Source organism: Neofelis nebulosa, chromosome 4 (assembly GCF_028018385.1).
Source record: "Neofelis nebulosa isolate mNeoNeb1 chromosome 4, mNeoNeb1.pri, whole genome shotgun sequence".
NCBI lineage: Eukaryota > Metazoa > Chordata > Mammalia > Carnivora > Felidae > Neofelis > Neofelis nebulosa.
Genome location: NC_080785.1, coordinates 163,821,934 through 163,837,949, shown reverse-complemented (window position 1 = coordinate 163,837,949; position 16,016 = coordinate 163,821,934). Strand labels below are relative to the sequence as shown.

At 56.1% G+C, this 16,016-nt stretch overlaps 1 protein-coding gene across 3 annotated transcripts in view; it reads right to left on the bottom strand.

The window, feature by feature from the left end:
- ARHGEF18 (Rho/Rac guanine nucleotide exchange factor 18) overlaps nucleotides 1-16,016 on the bottom strand; it is an 85,305-nt gene that overhangs the window by 56,463 nt on the left and 12,826 nt on the right. For 2 of the 3 annotated variants that reach the window (XM_058728845.1, XM_058728844.1), the window contains exons 3-10: nucleotides 9,658-9,917; nucleotides 8,759-8,909; nucleotides 8,047-8,161; nucleotides 7,030-7,087; nucleotides 6,679-6,723; nucleotides 6,110-6,187; nucleotides 4,491-4,593; nucleotides 4,205-4,346 (exon numbers count right to left, since the gene is read on the bottom strand). In XM_058728845.1, coding sequence (XP_058584828.1) covers nucleotides 4,205-4,346; nucleotides 4,491-4,593; nucleotides 6,110-6,187; nucleotides 6,679-6,723; nucleotides 7,030-7,087; nucleotides 8,047-8,161; nucleotides 8,759-8,909; nucleotides 9,658-9,917 — 952 coding nt within the window. Of the gene's footprint in view, nucleotides 1-112; nucleotides 991-4,204; nucleotides 4,347-4,490; nucleotides 4,594-6,109; nucleotides 6,188-6,678; nucleotides 6,724-7,029; nucleotides 7,088-8,046; nucleotides 8,162-8,758; nucleotides 8,910-9,657; nucleotides 9,918-16,016 lie in introns of those variants that run through there. The other variant, XM_058728846.1, reaches the window with a different exon arrangement.

Sequence of the window (16,016 nt, the reverse complement as noted above, 5' to 3'; positions counted from 1 at the left end):
CATCCCCGGGGCTCGACGGCGCGTTCCCGGGGCCCGAGGCCTCCCTCCCGAGCTCCGTTCTCCTCGGGCCCGGCCCGCTGCCCTCACCTGGCCCGGTCCCCGCTGCCCTCACCTGGCCCGGTCCCCGCAGGCCGTTCGCCGCCGCCTCCGCCGCCGCCGCCGCCCGGCCTCCTAGGATCCACCGCAGCCCGCCGCACGGGGCCGGAAGTGGGAAGCCGCGCGGGAGAGCTGCGCACGCGCGTGCCCGCCCCCGGGGGCGGGTCAGAGGGCGTGGCCCCGGAAGGGGGCGTGGCTCGCGCGGACTTTGCTTCAGGCTGAGGCTGGAGCTGCGGGGAGGGTCCTCCGCCGGCACCCCGGGACCGAACAGGGAGGGGGGACCCCGGGACCGAACAGGGAGGGTCCCTGCGGTGAGGGTGAGGGCGATCCTTGTGGGGGCGGGTCAGCGGGGCTGGGGGGGCATCTTGAGGGAATCAGGGGTGCCTGGAACCGGGGATCGGCGGGCGCCGGGGGACGTCGCAGGGGACCGAGGCCCAGGGTGAGGAGTCTAAGGACAGGGTACAAGAAATGGACCGAACAGGTCTGTCACCTGCGAAGAAGGGGCAGCGTGGATTGCAGAAAGCTAGACAAGTCTGGGAAAAAGCCATATGGCTCTCAAGTCGTTCCAGACACCCCTACATGGGTCTGTCCAGATACCCAAAACTCATACTAGACACCCAGGCAGGTGCCATCAGATACTCAAAAGATGCTTTCGGGTACCCCAAATAGGTCAGACACCCTACCTAGATCTGTTAGTTACCCTCCCCAAACAACTCAGAATCTGAAAAACATGCCAAATCACCCCCAAAGTACCAGACATCTTCACCCAGGAGCCATCAGACACCCCCAGATAGAAACGTGTCAAAAACCCTACTCAGAAACTTCCAGAGGCTCCCCCCAAACACATACCAGATACCTCTGACACAGATACTAGTAGATACCCCCATACAAGTGTCCAGAGTCTAAAATATAAGCCAGACCGTCCCCCCCCCAACACACACAGGTGTTTGTAGACACCAGAAAAAAATGCCAGATGCCTCCCCTCCCCCAGTTCAGCACCCCCCCCCCCCCCCCCCCCGGGCACGATCAGACATCTGGGCTCTGAGGCTGCCCCACCCCTTCCCAGGCCCACCCCTGGTGTGGCAGTGGGGCAGTAACCAGGAGAGGAGCCAAGCACCTCTTTCGCCCAAGGTTCAAGCTGGCCAACCAAGCCGAGATCGTTCCAAGCCAAACCCACTTCAAAACACCCACAATCTGTGGTCGAGAGCCCTCAGTTCAGAAACAGGGTAGCAGAGTCCCCAAGCGACCTGCCTGCAGTTGAAGTCTATTGCATCATGGTCAAGAGAGGGAGCACGTCCAGGAAATTGGAAGTTCCGGAAGCACAGGGACGTGCTTCCTCAGAGGTCAGAAGCCCTGACACACGTGCTTTTGAGGTCTCAATGGATGTGTAAATGCTCACTCTCAGAGTTCCTATGACTTTGGGACTTTATTCCAAAGGCAATGGGGAGCCATTGACGATTTTAAGCAGGAAAAGTGGCAGGATCCTTATTTCTATAGCTACCTTGGATATAGAAACCTTCAGGTTGATACAGTTCTCCCCTAAATGTAGACACCAACTTCCTCAAGAGCCTGGCAAAAAGGAGAGGTATCTCTTATCTTTCTTGTATGTATCCAACCGCTCTGCATTTATGAAGTCCTTGTCATGGGGCAGGGACTCTGCTAAGAGCTAAGGAGACGTTGGGAACATGAGTCTGTGGCAGTGTTTCTCAGTCTTGGAGCTATTGGCAATTGGGGCTGGATGGTTCTCTGTTGTCGGGGGGTGTTCTATGTGTTGGAGGATGTTGAACAGCACCCCTGGCCCGTATCCACTAGATGCAAGTAGCACCCCAGTTCTGATGACAAAAAAAAAAAAAAAAAAGGCCTCCAGATATTGCCAATGTCCTCTTGGCTAACAGCAACTGCCCTAAGAGACACTCGGACACGGATACAGTCGCCTAATCCACAATCCAGGCCTCCTGGGGGACGTGGCCGTGGCTTTGGGTTAAAGGGTGAGTAAGAGTTATGCGGCCGAGGGAGTTCCGGGAACAGCACTGAATGAGCAAGGTGCAGGTGGTGTATGTGGGCAAAAGTGGAGAGGTAGGCGGGGTCAGGCCATGGGGAACCTCAGAGGTCAAGGCTATTAACAAGACTGTCCGGAATGGTGTTCTGTCGGCGGGGCTGGTCTCTGGGAAAGCATCTCCGCTTTACCCCTGGAGACCTGCCCTCCGTAATTACCTGGAGCGTGACTCATTCCCTGTTCTGCGGAACTTCCTGTGGGGCTGTTTCCTCTAAGGGACAGATAGTAACATCTGGCTTTGACTGCCTCCAGCGGTAGGTAGGTGTGTGGCTTGTTAAACCTGGCGGGGGCGGGTACTCTCAGCCTGCTGGGAGCGAGTCACGGCCGTTGTGGCCCCACAGGCCTCCTTACACAGGCATGGGGGTATGGTTGGGGGTCTGTGGTTTCGACGCTAGCTTTAACTCAACGATACAGGGTGATGATGATGGACGCTACGTACCCCTACGTACCAGGCACCATGCTAAGGGCACCCCACATATTTTCCTTTACACAAACTCGAATCTTCTGTGATCTCAAAGATCTGTCCTGAAAATTGTCTCCAGGAGGCAGACCTTGATTCCCGCCATCGTGAGAGTATGCTGCATTGAGTTACTTCTTCCCAAAGCACAGAGTAGGGAAAGGGAAAAGACGGTCACCTGGCAGGTGTAACCTTAACCAGGGGGTGAAGGTTAATATCCTCAGGGGTGTTGTGTCGCTAGCACTTATCCCCTGATAGGAGGAGGCAAGAAGGTTCCTGAGCCTATAACCCTAATTATGAGAAAGCATGGGACACACCCAGATGGGGGACATCATACTAGAAACCCAGCTGATACTTCTCAAGACCGTGAAGGTCACGAGCAATACAGAAAGACTGAGGAAACTTCACAGACCAGAGAAACTAGGGAGACAGGATGATTAAAGATAATACAGTATTCTGAGTTGGGTCCTGAAACAGAGAGAACCTGAGTGGAAGAAGAAATCTGGTGAAATCTGAGGAAAATCTAGTTTGATGAATAATACTGCCCCCGGGAGCCCAGGTGGCTCAGTCGGTTAAGCGTCCGACTTCAGCTCAGGCCATGATCTCCTGGTTCATGGGTTCAGGCCCCACATCCGGCTCTGTGCTGACAGCTCAGAGCCCGGAGCCTGCTTCCGATTCTGTCTCCCTCTCTCTCTGCCCCTCCCCCACTCATGCTCTGTCTCTCTCTCTCCCTCTTTCAAAAATACATAAACATTTTTTAAAAAAACTTAAAAACTTACTGCACCAATGTTGGTTCCTAAGTTATGATAAATGTACTGTGGTCACAGGTGATGCTAACATGGCAGGAACCGGGAGGAAAGTTAGAAAGCGACCCTCTCTGCTCTCTCCACTTTTCTGTGATTCTAAAATTAAAAGTCTAGGGGCACCTGGAGGGCTCAGTTGCTTGAGCGTTGGACTTAGGCTCAGGTCATGATCTAGAGGTTCGTGAGTTCGAGCCCCGCATCGGGCTCTCTGCTGTCAGTGCGGAGCCCGCTTCGGATCCTCTGTCCCCCTCTCTGATCCTCCCCCGCTCGCACACACACTCTCTCCCTCTCAAAAATAAACGAAGATTTAAAAATTAATAGAAAATTAAACTGAAAGTCCAGGGGGGGAAAGGGGGGCTACTCACCCCCTCTGGAGGGGTAGGAGGAGTTAGTTTGTTGTGCCAAAATACTGCTAAGAGTTGTATATAGACTCTGCAGAGTGGGGGTGGGGTGGGATGGTCAGCGTCCCTAACCCCCACGTTGTTCAAGCGTCTGCTGTACAATTCTGTTTGTTCGAACCATCCAGATCGTGGTATTTTGTCAGGCAGCCCTAGCTAACCCACCGCCTGAGTCAGAATTTTGCCAGAGGATATTTGCAACGACGAAAAACTGAGGTAACCATAGGTCCCTGCCCCTAGGCCCCCGGTGCTCTCCAGGGAGCCTCCACTTGGCAGGGGTGAAGTGGGCTGAGGGAGTAACCAGCACAGGAGGGCCACGAGAGAGAGATTTAGAGGCAGTAAAGTTGAGAGACTGGCTGCCATCCGGAGGGTTGGGCGGGGCCACCGGACTCACCAGAGCTCAGGAAGGGTTTGCCGCACAGGGGACAGCTGGAGTGGCCGACGAACGTCCCCTGGGCCAGCTGGTGCCCATGGATGCATTCCTTCCTCTCTCTAGCATCCTGACCCTTGTCCTTTGGTTGTGCTGGGCTCTTCCCCTGTGGGGGACAGAAGCGAACCTCAGAACGCCCCGCGCATTCGGATCTCCCTGGCGTCACAGGGCTCTAGGGCCAGGGGCAACCTGACAATGTGGAGAAGGTGGACGGGGTACCCACCCCCACCCCGGTCCGGCGCCCCCTGACCTTCTCCTTCTGTCTGGTGACTCTACAGCGGAGGGAGCTCAGTCTGCGTTTCACCCTGGTGCTCCTGTCACTCCGCTCAATCTTGCTGGCGCTGTCTTCGCTCCTAAGGGGTGGAAAGATGAACAGGGAGGGGCGGCAGGCCCAGGTCGCTCCCGGACCCCACGTGGAATCTGTCCCCCACGGCCCCCTCATCCTGTTTCGCTTCTTCTGTGGTCCCCGCACTCTCTCCTCCCTCCTCTCTATCACTTATTCACTCAACAAACACAGATGGTTACCACGTTCCAGGAGATGGGGGTACCGGGTTCACAGAGGGGACTGCAACATGGTCTCAAGCTTGGGGTCCCTCAGCGGGCCCAGGCTGGAAATCTTGGCTCTGTCCAGTTCTGCCTTCTCCCTGCTATTCACCCGCGACCCCACCTTCTGCTCAGCCTACGAATCCTGCCCATTTTTCCTTTGGGGTATCTCTCAAATCCTGCTCTCCTCTTCCCCCTTACATCCCAGCCCCGGTTCACTGTCATGCCTCTCCTGGATTACCGGCACCCCCTCATTTAATGAATACAGTTGACCCTTGAACAACGCAGAGGTTGGGGCGCCAACCCCCTGCACAGTCAGACATCCGTATATAACTTCTGACTCCCCCACGACTTAGCTACTGAAAACGTAAACTGTCAATTAACACATTTTTTATGTGTTATGGGTATTGGGTACTGTGTGCTAACAATAAGGCAAGCTAGAGAAAAGAAGATGTTACTACAAAAATCACAAGGAAGAGGGGCGCCTGGGTGGCTCAGTCGGTTAAGCCTCCGACTCTTGATTTCAGTTCAAGTCATGATCTTGCGGTTCGCGGGTTCGAGCCCTGCGTGGGGCTCTGCGCGGATTCCCTGTCTCCCTCTCTATCTCTGCCCTTCCCCACTCACTTTCTCTCTCTCTCGAAAATAAATAAACGGTTTTTTTTTAAAAGAAAATCATAAGGAAGAGAAAATACATTTAGGGTCCTGTACAAGTATTTATTGAAAAAAAATCCACAGATAAGTGGACCCGCGCAGTTCAAACCCGTGTTGTTCAAGGATCAACGGTATTTATTGAGTCAGCAGCAAACAAACCCAGCCCCTGCGGAATCTATCCACTGGAGGGAGATCCACACCTCCAGTCTGCAGACCCTGCCCTCCCCTCAGCCCAGTCTGTGCTCGCCATTACCAATCACCAGAGAGCGGTGCTCCAGAGTCACAGAGGTGATCTGACCCCTGCTGACTTCCCTCACCTTCCCTCTTCCCAGCCCCACCCTGACACAATTCCTTAGGCCTTTCCATTCCCCGGGAAGGCACCCCTTTCTTGCCCCCGTCCTCCTCCCCATGTGTTGGTGAACCCCTACTCTTCCATCGGAAGCCAGCTCAAGCCGTCGCCTCCTCCCGGAAGTCCTCCTCTGCCCTCCAAGGTGTATGAGGCGCCTCCCCAGCCCCTACCTCCATCGTTGCCCTAGCAGTTCCAGTGAGAGGATGGCGGGGCGGGGGGAACCCCACCTCCCGCCCCCAGCTTAGGGTCCTGCACAGAGGGCCACTGGTAGATGTGCGCAAAGCCAGGACGGGGCCCCAGCCCGAAACTCCCACTTGCAAACTTACTCAGACAGGAACTCAAACCAGGTGAGGTTTGAGTGGGCTTCTCCAGGGCTCACTGACAAGCGAGCCCTCTGTCGGGCCCTGCAGGGTCAGAGGGGACAGATGAGTGGGTCGGCAGCCCCTCCTTCCCCAGATGTCCCATCTCCTGCCTCTCCCCCCACCCCCACCTTCCGGTGCCCTGGAGCCACATCCAGGACCCCACCATCCCTCCCACTGTGGGCTCTATCCACGGTCACTGTGACTGGTTTCCCAGCAGAGGGGGGGTAACACCTCTCGGCCAAACAAAATCAGCACGTCAGGAAGACTTTCTAGCAAATGGCAGTGTCTTGGGAAAGAGGCATCGTTTCTCATTTGTGTACAGGTACCTTCTGGGCTGGGTCCCCCCGTCCCCCCTCATGTCCCCTGTCCTTTCCCACGTGCATTCCTCCCCCCACCTCTCCCATCCCTGTTTTCTCCCCTATCTCCCCGTCTTGTCCACACCTGTCCCCGCAGGCTTTCTCCCCACACTGTCCTTCACGTCTGGTCTGTCTTCCCAGCCCCGTTCCCTCACGCGTGTCCCCCTTCCCACTCACCCGTGGTACTGTCGAAGTTCCTGAAGCACCTTCTGGACAATCAGCCTGGGGTAGGGGGCGGGGGAAGTGTGTAAAAACAGCGCACCGTCGCCCTGGTTGTAGACACATCCCCCAAGACGCGCTTTGACTGCCCAGCCGGTCCCCAGGTCCCCATCCAGCCCCTGCCCGGGAGGCTCAGCCCCTCCCCTGATGCCATAGTGAGAACCTTTCTGAGGGGCCTGGGTCTCTCTTCTGGGAGAGGGATGGGATGGGAGAGAAGACCGAGGTCACGGGGGGCTTGGGAGGGACCCCCGCCTTGGCCCCTTGGCGGTCCACTGGGGGTCCCCTCCCCACCGCGAGGCAGACACTCACACGTGATCTGGTTCCACATGGTCCTTTTCCATGCACTCCAGCACCGGCGGCTCCAGGCCTGGAAGCGGCCCCCACCCCAGGAGGCATAGGTGTCAGGGGGCTCTGGGGCAGGCCGGCCCTGTGTGGACCCCCTCTGACCCATCCCTGCGGAACTGGAGACCGTCCAGAGGGGGCTTGCCACTCGGGGAGGGGAGGCACCAAGGGGGCAGAGATCCAGTGTTGGAAGCGCATCCCTGTCCCTCCCTCCCCCTCCCCCCGCCCCCCCCCCCCCCCCCCCCGCACCGCACCGTGTCTCAGGAGTGCTTACTGTATGCCAAGTGCTGTGCACAGGTGTGCTCAGTGAAGCCCCAGGTAGCCCCCTGGAGATATGCTCATTGCTCCCTTCTTACAGAGAAAGCCACGAGGGCTCAGAGATTTCTAGCAAGTGGTAGACCCTGCGGTCCGTGGGTTCGAGCCCCACGTCGGGCTCTGTGCTGCCAGCTCAGAGCCTGGAGCCCGCTTCGGTTTCTGTGTCTCCCTCTCTCTCTGCCCCTCCCCTGCTTGTGCTCTGTCTCTCTCTGTCTCTGTCTCTGTCTCTCTCCCCCAAATAAATAAACATTAAAAAAAATAAATTAAAATTAAAAAAAAAAAGAAAAGTGGTAGTTTTGGGTTTAGACTTTGGGTCTATCCGACAGCAGAGAGACACAGGCTCTTAGGACAGAGATTCAGAGATAACAAGGGAGACGAAGGAGGGGACAGAGGCAGAGACAGAAGAGCCCTAGGTGAGCGAGGGCATTGAGGTGGTGCGGTCCACTCTGGCTGGAGGCCCAGGAGGATGGGGCAGATGCCGGAGGCCTCTCCCCCTCTGCCCCACCCCCCACAAGGAGTAGGGCCCCAGTTCCTGCCCCTAAGCCCCCTCCACCAGCAGCCCTTTCCCAAACTCTCAGGCCCAACTGGGGTCCCATCCAGGGAGTCCCCCAGCAGAACTCCCCTACCCTTCTTGGTTTGAATGAGGGAACCCCCCCCAGTCTGGGCTACCTTGAACAGCAGGAGTGGGCACCTCCAAAGCCGGAGAGATTTCCAGGGAGGTGATCTCATCAAAGGACACGGGAACCGACCGTGACCTCACTCTTTTCTCAGGGCTGTCACATTCCTGTGGGGAATAGGCATCTCGATAAGCCAGGGAGGCAGCCCAGACTGCAGGCCAGCTCCCCAGATAGAGGGTCCCTAGCCCCATCCTCCAGCCGTGGGCGGGGGCTTGCCTCGGCCACCGGGCACAGGGATAGATCCCCGCAGCAGCAGCCGAGGGCTGGAGCCCCGAAATCTGAGCTCCAGATGTCAGCCCATCAGGGATTTCTCCCCAGGTCATGGTCCTGGCCAAAGATGCCTCAGCCACAGGCTACAGCCCTGAGGCTGGAGTCCCAGACCTGAGACGAGATCTACCTGGTCACCAACGGGGCTTCCTTCCAGCTGCAGAGATGCAGAGACATCCCCCCAGCGTCCCAGACCATGGGTTAGACTTGTGACCGAGGATCCCCTACTGTGGACCCCACCCCAATGAAGAACACTCAGGCCTGGGCTGGAATCTCAGGACTCAGTGACTCCCCGGTTATGGGTGGCCCCATGAACAACCCCGCTGTGACAGGTAAGTCCCACTAGCTGCAGGTAAGGAACCCCTTCCCTCCCACCCACCGCGCTGGCTCCTGGGTCCCGAGCTGTGGTCCCGAGGGTGGTCATGGGTTGCACCCACCTTGCCTGGGCGCTCTGCTGGGGTCCCACCCCCGGACAGACACTGTTGGGTCCAGGCCTGCAGATCCTCTCCCGGCAAGTTCAGAGCAAGGCTAGCCAGCGTCCGAGGGAGACAGGGCCCCTCGTTCACAGCCGCGGCCTCGAGGCTGAGCCTGGTGGAAGAAGAGAGGAAGGCAGCGCTTCAGTGTGTCTTCTCCACAGGGCTGTTTCCCCAGCTCCACATCCAGGGGCTTGGGGGGACCTGTGGGCCATCCTTCCCCGGGGGGCAGGGAGGAGTGGTCAGGGCATAGGGGGGTGTTCAGTCTCCCCATATGGGAGGAGAGGTCGGGGGAGCCTTGCTGGGGACTTTGCAGGTAGGTCCACACCTTTGCACGGAGGACACATCATGTTTACCCAGACCGGATGTCTGTTTGCGGTGACTTGGGAGGGGTTGAGGGAGGCAGGTGCGGGGTGGAGGGGGCGGTCAAAGCCCCCCTCCACTGTGTGGGGCTGCTGCTGTGTGTGGAGTCGAGCACACGTCTGTGTTCTAATCACGAGTGCATCCGTGGCTCGGTGCATACATGCCCGACCGGTGGCACCTCACACATTTAAGCTTTTATTTAGGGGTTGGAGCGGGGCGAGCACGGACGCCTGCAGGCGGGTACGCTTGGTGCGCACGGGCTCGTGTGTGCACCTGCCGCGCGAGCCTACGGTCTTCGTCTCGGGGTCGTGCGTGCTTATTCAGCAGGCACGCGGGCTCGTCCGCCCTCACAGGCTGTGTGTGCGGGACGCATGTGCGTCTGGGGAGCTGGTCTTTGGGGCTTCCTCCGCCGACACTGCAGACACCGCCCCGCCCCCTTGCAGATTGCTGGGTGGGGCGAGGCCCCGCCCTGTCCTGGGGGCGCGTCGCGGAAGCCTGACCTCTGCCAGCTCTCGGAGCAGCTCCGAGACCTTTCCCAGCTGCGTCTCCGAGGCCCGCCCTGGGACTCTGCCGAGCTGGAGAAGGGCGAATCTCCTCCGGCCTCTTCACTGGGGGGGCCGCTGTCCCTGGCCTCCCCAGGCTGGCTGTGGGAAAAGGCCCCAAGGCCCAGGTCCTGGAGATACTCGCTGCCCTGAAGGGCCCCCAAGTCCAAGCTGAGGTCCTCGGCGCTGTCGCTGAGCTGTCCTAGAAGGCCATCCTCCTGGAGACCCGTGTGGGAGGGGAAGAGGGCGTTGACCGCGGGTGCCAGAGGCCCCTGCCCAACACCCCCCCCTCCCCCCCCCCCCCCGCTCAGGTGGGGTGGAATGTCCCCCCAGGCGATCTGTCTAACCTGGGCCTTCACGGCCTCATCCCAAAAAAGGGGCTGTTAGTCGGGACCTCTAGCCCTGACTCCACCTTGCTCGCTGGGTTTCCCTCCCACGGGCTTATAAAAGGGGGTAATAATCTCTGCTCTGCCTCCCCCCCCCCCCCCCCCCCCGCCGCCTTGTTTAATGTCTTCGAAATCAGTTTGTAAAAGCTCAGCACACAGATAAGTCATCCTTGGCGCTAAGGGCAGAATTTCATGCAGCGCTGGGGCTCCCCGCCTTGTCCCTGGGGTGCTTGGTACATTTCCTCATAGGTCTGTTGGACCCCAAGTGTCCGTCCCAGGCCCAGGCTGGGTGCAGCAGGTGAGGACCTTGCCTCAGGCACAAAATCAAAGCGGGGGGGGGGGGGGCCCTCAAACTCAGGAATCCAGAAAAATCAGGTTAGTATAATACATATATTTTTAAAGTCAAGAGTCAGGGGCGCCTGGGTGGCTCAGCGTCTGACTTCGGGTCAGGTCATGATCCCTCGGTTCGTGGGTTCGAGCCCCATGTTGGGCTCTGGGCTGACAGCTCGGAGCCTGGAGCCTGCTTGGGATTCCGTGTCTCCCTCTCTCTCTTTCTCTCTCTGCCCCTCCTCTGTTCACACTCGGTGTGTGTGTGTGTGTCTCTCAAAAAATAAATACACAATAAAAATAATAAAAATAAATAAAATGTCAAGAGTCATCCAAAGAGAGTCACGATGAACAGATGACCAAAATGTTAAATCATGACAGTACTGGACCCTGTGCTAGTACGACTCACCTCGCTCCCGTCCCCTATTTCTGGCCCTGCTCCCTCATGGCCTGGAGTGCTCCAGCCAACACCTTCCCCTTTCTGACAGGGAGAAGCCCAGGGGGCACATTACAAAAGGCTCTGGGGCCAGCCCCCTTGGCAGCCTCAAGCTGCCACCCACCCACCTGCGAAGCAGCGGCGTGCCAGGCCCCGTGAGACGCAGAAGATACACAGAAGTGGACGACGATGTGCCAGCCGCTAGTGCTCCCCACACAATCATCCCGAACTAAACCTGCATTGTCGCTAATCCCACAGCAGCTCCACCAGGGGGCACTGTTGTCCCACTTTCCAGATCAGGAGACTGAGGCTCAGGGAGGAACAAAGACTCACCCTGGATCACACACAGCCGGACTCAAACTCAGGTCTGTTTGGATCCAAGCCCTCTGCTCCTTCTTACGCTTCTCTCTCCTTGCCCTATTCCTTTTTCTCTTCTCTCTCTCCTTCCCAATCATTCTGCCATCTTTTCCCCCAGCCAGGGAACTTGCTTTTCCTCTCCTTGGAAAACCTGTTCTCCTAGTCCACCTATGGTTGGCCTGGCAAACTCCTATTCATCCTTCAAAAGCCAGCTTGGGCATGTCCTCAGGCTGCTTTCCTGACTCCTCAAGGCTACGTAAGACGTCTCTCCCCTGGGCTGTCAGGACCTGTGGCACAGAGACTTTCCTTGTCCAGACTTTTGTTAGGAGTGTCCTCAGACCGGGTTTGGTGGGTAGGTGGGTGGATGGGTGGGTTTCTCCCCACTGCCTCCTGCAAAGCCAATGCTGAGCATGGCCCCAGGCATCTATGTGGTCTCAGGCAGCCTGTGAGACACTGTCCCAGCTGGTGGCCTGAAGGGGCCACGAGGGAACACGGCCCCCTTCATGGACTCTACACAAGTCCCCCAGGAGGGCGCCCGGCTGGCTCAGTTGGTAAAGCATGTGCCTCTTGATCTCAGGGTTGTGAGTTCAAGCCCCAGGTTGGGCATAGAGATCACTTTAAAATAAACAAACAAACAAACAAATAAAAAGATGGATGGAGATATTAATAGATGTGCTTAAAAAGAAGAGGTCCCCAAGGATAGTATTGCCACATAAAATACAAGGCACTCAGTTATATTTGAATCTCAGATAAACCCCAAGTATTTTTTTAGGATAAGTATATTCCAAAGCATCGTAATATTTGACACTCAAATCTAACTGGGTGTCCTCTGATTTGGCTTCCTCAGTCTCGCAACCCTAACTCTGGACCATTTGGTCAGGCAGGGCCAGTCCTCTACCAGGAGAGGGAGAGCAGGGGGGGCCCTGCTATTGCCTGGTTTGGGGTATTTTCGGGGAAGCTTCCAATTCAAAATTGAAAGTACCTGGAAAGAGGAGCTTTGCAGGGTCTGGCTTTTCCCGCTGACCTCGCCTGCTTGGAGCTCTCCACGATTTTTACCCCTTCCTCCTTCTTTTTCTTGTGGTAAGGTAGACATGACGTAAAATTTGCCATTGTCATCATTTTTAAGTGTGCAGCTCGGTGGCACTAAGGTAGCGGGTAGCTTCTAATCTGCTGCCTGTCTATGAATCTGCCTAGCCTGGGGACCTCAAGTAAGTGGAATCGTACAATATTTGTCCTTTCGTGTCTGATTTATTTCACTTAGCCTAATGTTTTCAAGTGTATCCGTATTCTAGCATGTATCAGAATTTCATTCCTTTTTAAGGCTGAATAACATTCTGTTGTCTGGGGCACCTGGGTGGCTCAGTCAGTTAAACAGTCAGCTCTTGGTTTCGGCTCAGGTCGTGATCTCACGGTTCGTGAGTTTGAGCCCCGTGTCGGGCCCTGGGCCGACAGTGTGGAGACTGCTTGGGATTCTCTCTCTCTCCCTCTCTCTCTGTCCCTCCCCTGCTGGCATGCACTCTCTCTCTCTCTCTAAATAAATAAACTTAAAAGAAAAAAAAAACCCTTCCATTGTCTGGAAGGACAGCCCTGTATGGATATCGGCAAAACCACATGTTGTGTCCCATTCAGCCCGCGATGGACACCCGGTTGTCTCCACCATCTGGCTATTGTGGGGCACGCTGCTGGGAACGCGGGCGTGCAGATCTGTTGGAGCCCCTGTCCCTGCTTTTAATTCTTTTGGGAGCAGGAGATATCCTGGGTTTGACTTCTGGAACACCCTCCATACGGCTCGCACAGCCTCCCTTTTCCTTGAATCTTCCCTTTGGACCCGCTGATCTTTGTCCTCCCCTCCCTGGCTGCTCCTTCTCTGCCTCCACTTCCTCCCTCTGTCCTTCATATGCCAGGCTCCCTCTTCTCCCGCTTCTCCCGTCTCTGGCTGCGGCTGGCCCCGGGCGCCCCTCCCCTTCCTGTGACCTCCTCGCGGGTCTCCCCTTTCCGCAAATCACTCCAGTCCCGTCCCTGGTGGCTGGACAACCTCTACGGACTCCCATCTCCCCTGCCACTGCCCGAAAGGTTTCCTCGTGTCTCTGGTTTTTCTCCTTCTGTAAACATAAACATGTCAGGACAGCCTCTTGGCCTGGGCCGGGCCCCCTCCCCCTCCTCTGCATCTGGCCTCCCTCACCGGAGGCAGAAGTGGGATTGTGGCCAGGGCTGGGGGTGGCAGGGGTGATGGGCAGTTGTGGCACAGGCTGTCCTAGCTCCCAGCAGCAGGTACCCCGAGGGAGACAGTGGGGAGGGGGGTGCCTCATCCTTTGCTTCGAAACCTCTTTCCTCCAACATTGCCCGGGTGAGAAAAGGTGGGAGCCAGCCCAATGGGGGCCTTTCCAGGCATCCGACTGAACAGTGTGTGCTGGGCCTGACGCCCCCAGAGAGGAGGCGATAAATCCAGGCTCTTGCTCATGGCCCCTGAGGAGCCTGGGCCTCCGGCCACTGGGGGGATGTGGGGGGGGGAATGAGCTCCCCCAGTCAGACTCAGAGGCGAGATGTCCCCGGAATGCCCACTCTGCAGAAGGGCTTACAAGGTGCAGATTTGGATCGTACACGGATAAACTTCAAAATGTGAATAGTTCCTTATCTTGTATCGTTAGTAAGCCACGGCCTGCCAGAGCAACTTTAAGCGTGTGGTTTCTCCGGTTCCATTTCATCAGGTAGGAAAGGAGACGGGCACCAAACAAAGTACAAATAAATGGCAGGGCAGATGGCTCCTGAGTAGAAAAACCTTAGTCAAAGGGTTGCCTCCCTGGTATGACTTGTATTAGCTCAGTGTGACCTCGGGCAAGTTCCAGCCCCTCTCGTGGCCTCAGTTTTCTCATCTGTAAAATGGGTGTAATGCTGCCTTCTTGTAGGATTACTTGCTGTGTGCGTACGAGGTGGTGTGGACACATCGCAAACCCTGGATCAGTGGAAGTGATCTTATGTTAGTGGTTGTTTTCCTATTTCGGGACTCAGGGCTCTTCCTCTGGGGGGGAAGATGGTTGTGTTAGATGCAGTCACACAGTCCGTCCCTGCCCTCCCCGAGCTAGTTGGATAGGAGGGATGGTTTAACCCAGCCATTAGAATCAAGGGTGATAGAATGTTCCAGGAAGCAGGCTGAAGAACTGAGGGAGGCCAGCTGGCCCTGTCTGGAGGGACAGGAATTCTGGATCGGAATTTTACTTAGAAAATCCCCTCGGGGTGCCCGGCTGGCTCAGCAGGTGGAGTGTGTGGGCTCCTGATCTCAGGATTGAGAGTTTGAGCCCCACATTGGGGATGGAGATTACTAGAAAGAAAGAAAGAAAGAAAGAAAGAAAGAAAGAAAATCCCCTCTACTTTCTTTTTTTTTTTTAATTTTTTAACGTTTATTCATTTTTGAGACAGAGAGAGACAGAGCATGAATGGGGGAAGGTCAGAGAGAGGGAGACACAGAATCTGAAACAGGCTCCAGGTTCTGAGCTGTCAGCACAGAGCCCGACGCGGGGCTTGAACTCACGGACCGCGAGATCGTGACCTGAGCCGAAGTCGGACGCCCAACCGACCGAGCCACCCAGGCGCCCCTCCCCTCTACTTTCAAGTACAAAACCAATGTAATCGTTTGTGTAAACAAACCTATTAAGTCTTCTGCAGACCCCTCTGCCAGGCCAGGGGATGACCAGCTCAGCTGGAGTTACTGGGCTGGACATAAGGGAGCTTTTCCAGAGCCAGGCTCGAGGTCTGCTCTAAACATTTAAAGGCTCCCAGAGACTGGAGCCAGAAGGCCCCTGCCCGATGCCCTGGTCAAGACCACCTCAAAGTGTGTGATCAGCACTGTTGGGTCTGAGTTCACCCCAACCCATCCCTGCACCTACTAATTCTGGTCTCCCTGCCCTTTCCTCCAACAAAAGTATTGAATGCTGTCTCCAGTTGCTATCTCAAGGAGGCTTCTGAGACAGTTGTAGAAGGCTCAAGATGGAGGCGGGCCATTCAGCTGCAAGCCTGATGAGGTCTGTGTTTCCCTGACCAGAGGTGTGAACCCTCAGGGCCCAGCAGGCCCCTCCCAGGACCTCCTTGGAGCAAGCTGAGACCTTGGGAAACAGAGTTAAACGGAATATTTTTGTACCCGATGTTTACAGATGCTGTTGGGAAGTTATCAATAAAAAGACTCTGGGGGCGCCTGGGTGGCGCAGTCGGTTAAGCGTCCGACTTCAGCCAGGTCACGATCTCGCGGTCTGTGAGTTCGAGCCCCGCGTCAGGCTCTGGGCTGATGGCTCGGAGCCTGGAGTCTGTTTCCGATTCTGTGTCTCCCTCTCTCTCTGCCCCTCCCCCGTTCATGCTCTGTCTCTCTCTGTCCCAAAAATAAATAAAAAAAAAAAAAAATAAAAAAAATAAAATAAAAAGACTCTGTTACTAAAAGGGGGGGGGGAAACCTGGGGCGCCTGGGTGGCTCAGTCAGTTACGCGTCCGACTTCGGCTCAGGTCATGATCTCACGGTTCGTGGGTTCAGGCCCCCACATCAGGCTCTGCTGAACACTTGCTCAGAGCCTGGAGCCTGCTTTGGATTCTGTGTCTCCTCCCTCCTCTGCTCGCGCTCTGTCTCTCAAAAATAAATAAAAGTAAAAAAATAAAAATAAAAAAGCTATTAAGTACAACCCAATTAGGAAAATTTAGACAATCTTTAGATACCTTCCAGAGCTCATCCCAAACCAAAAAAACCCTATATCCAACCACATAAAATAGTGTCCACATGACATGTAAATGATCTCTCGAACTGGTCAAGTTTCACATATTGGTCAAGT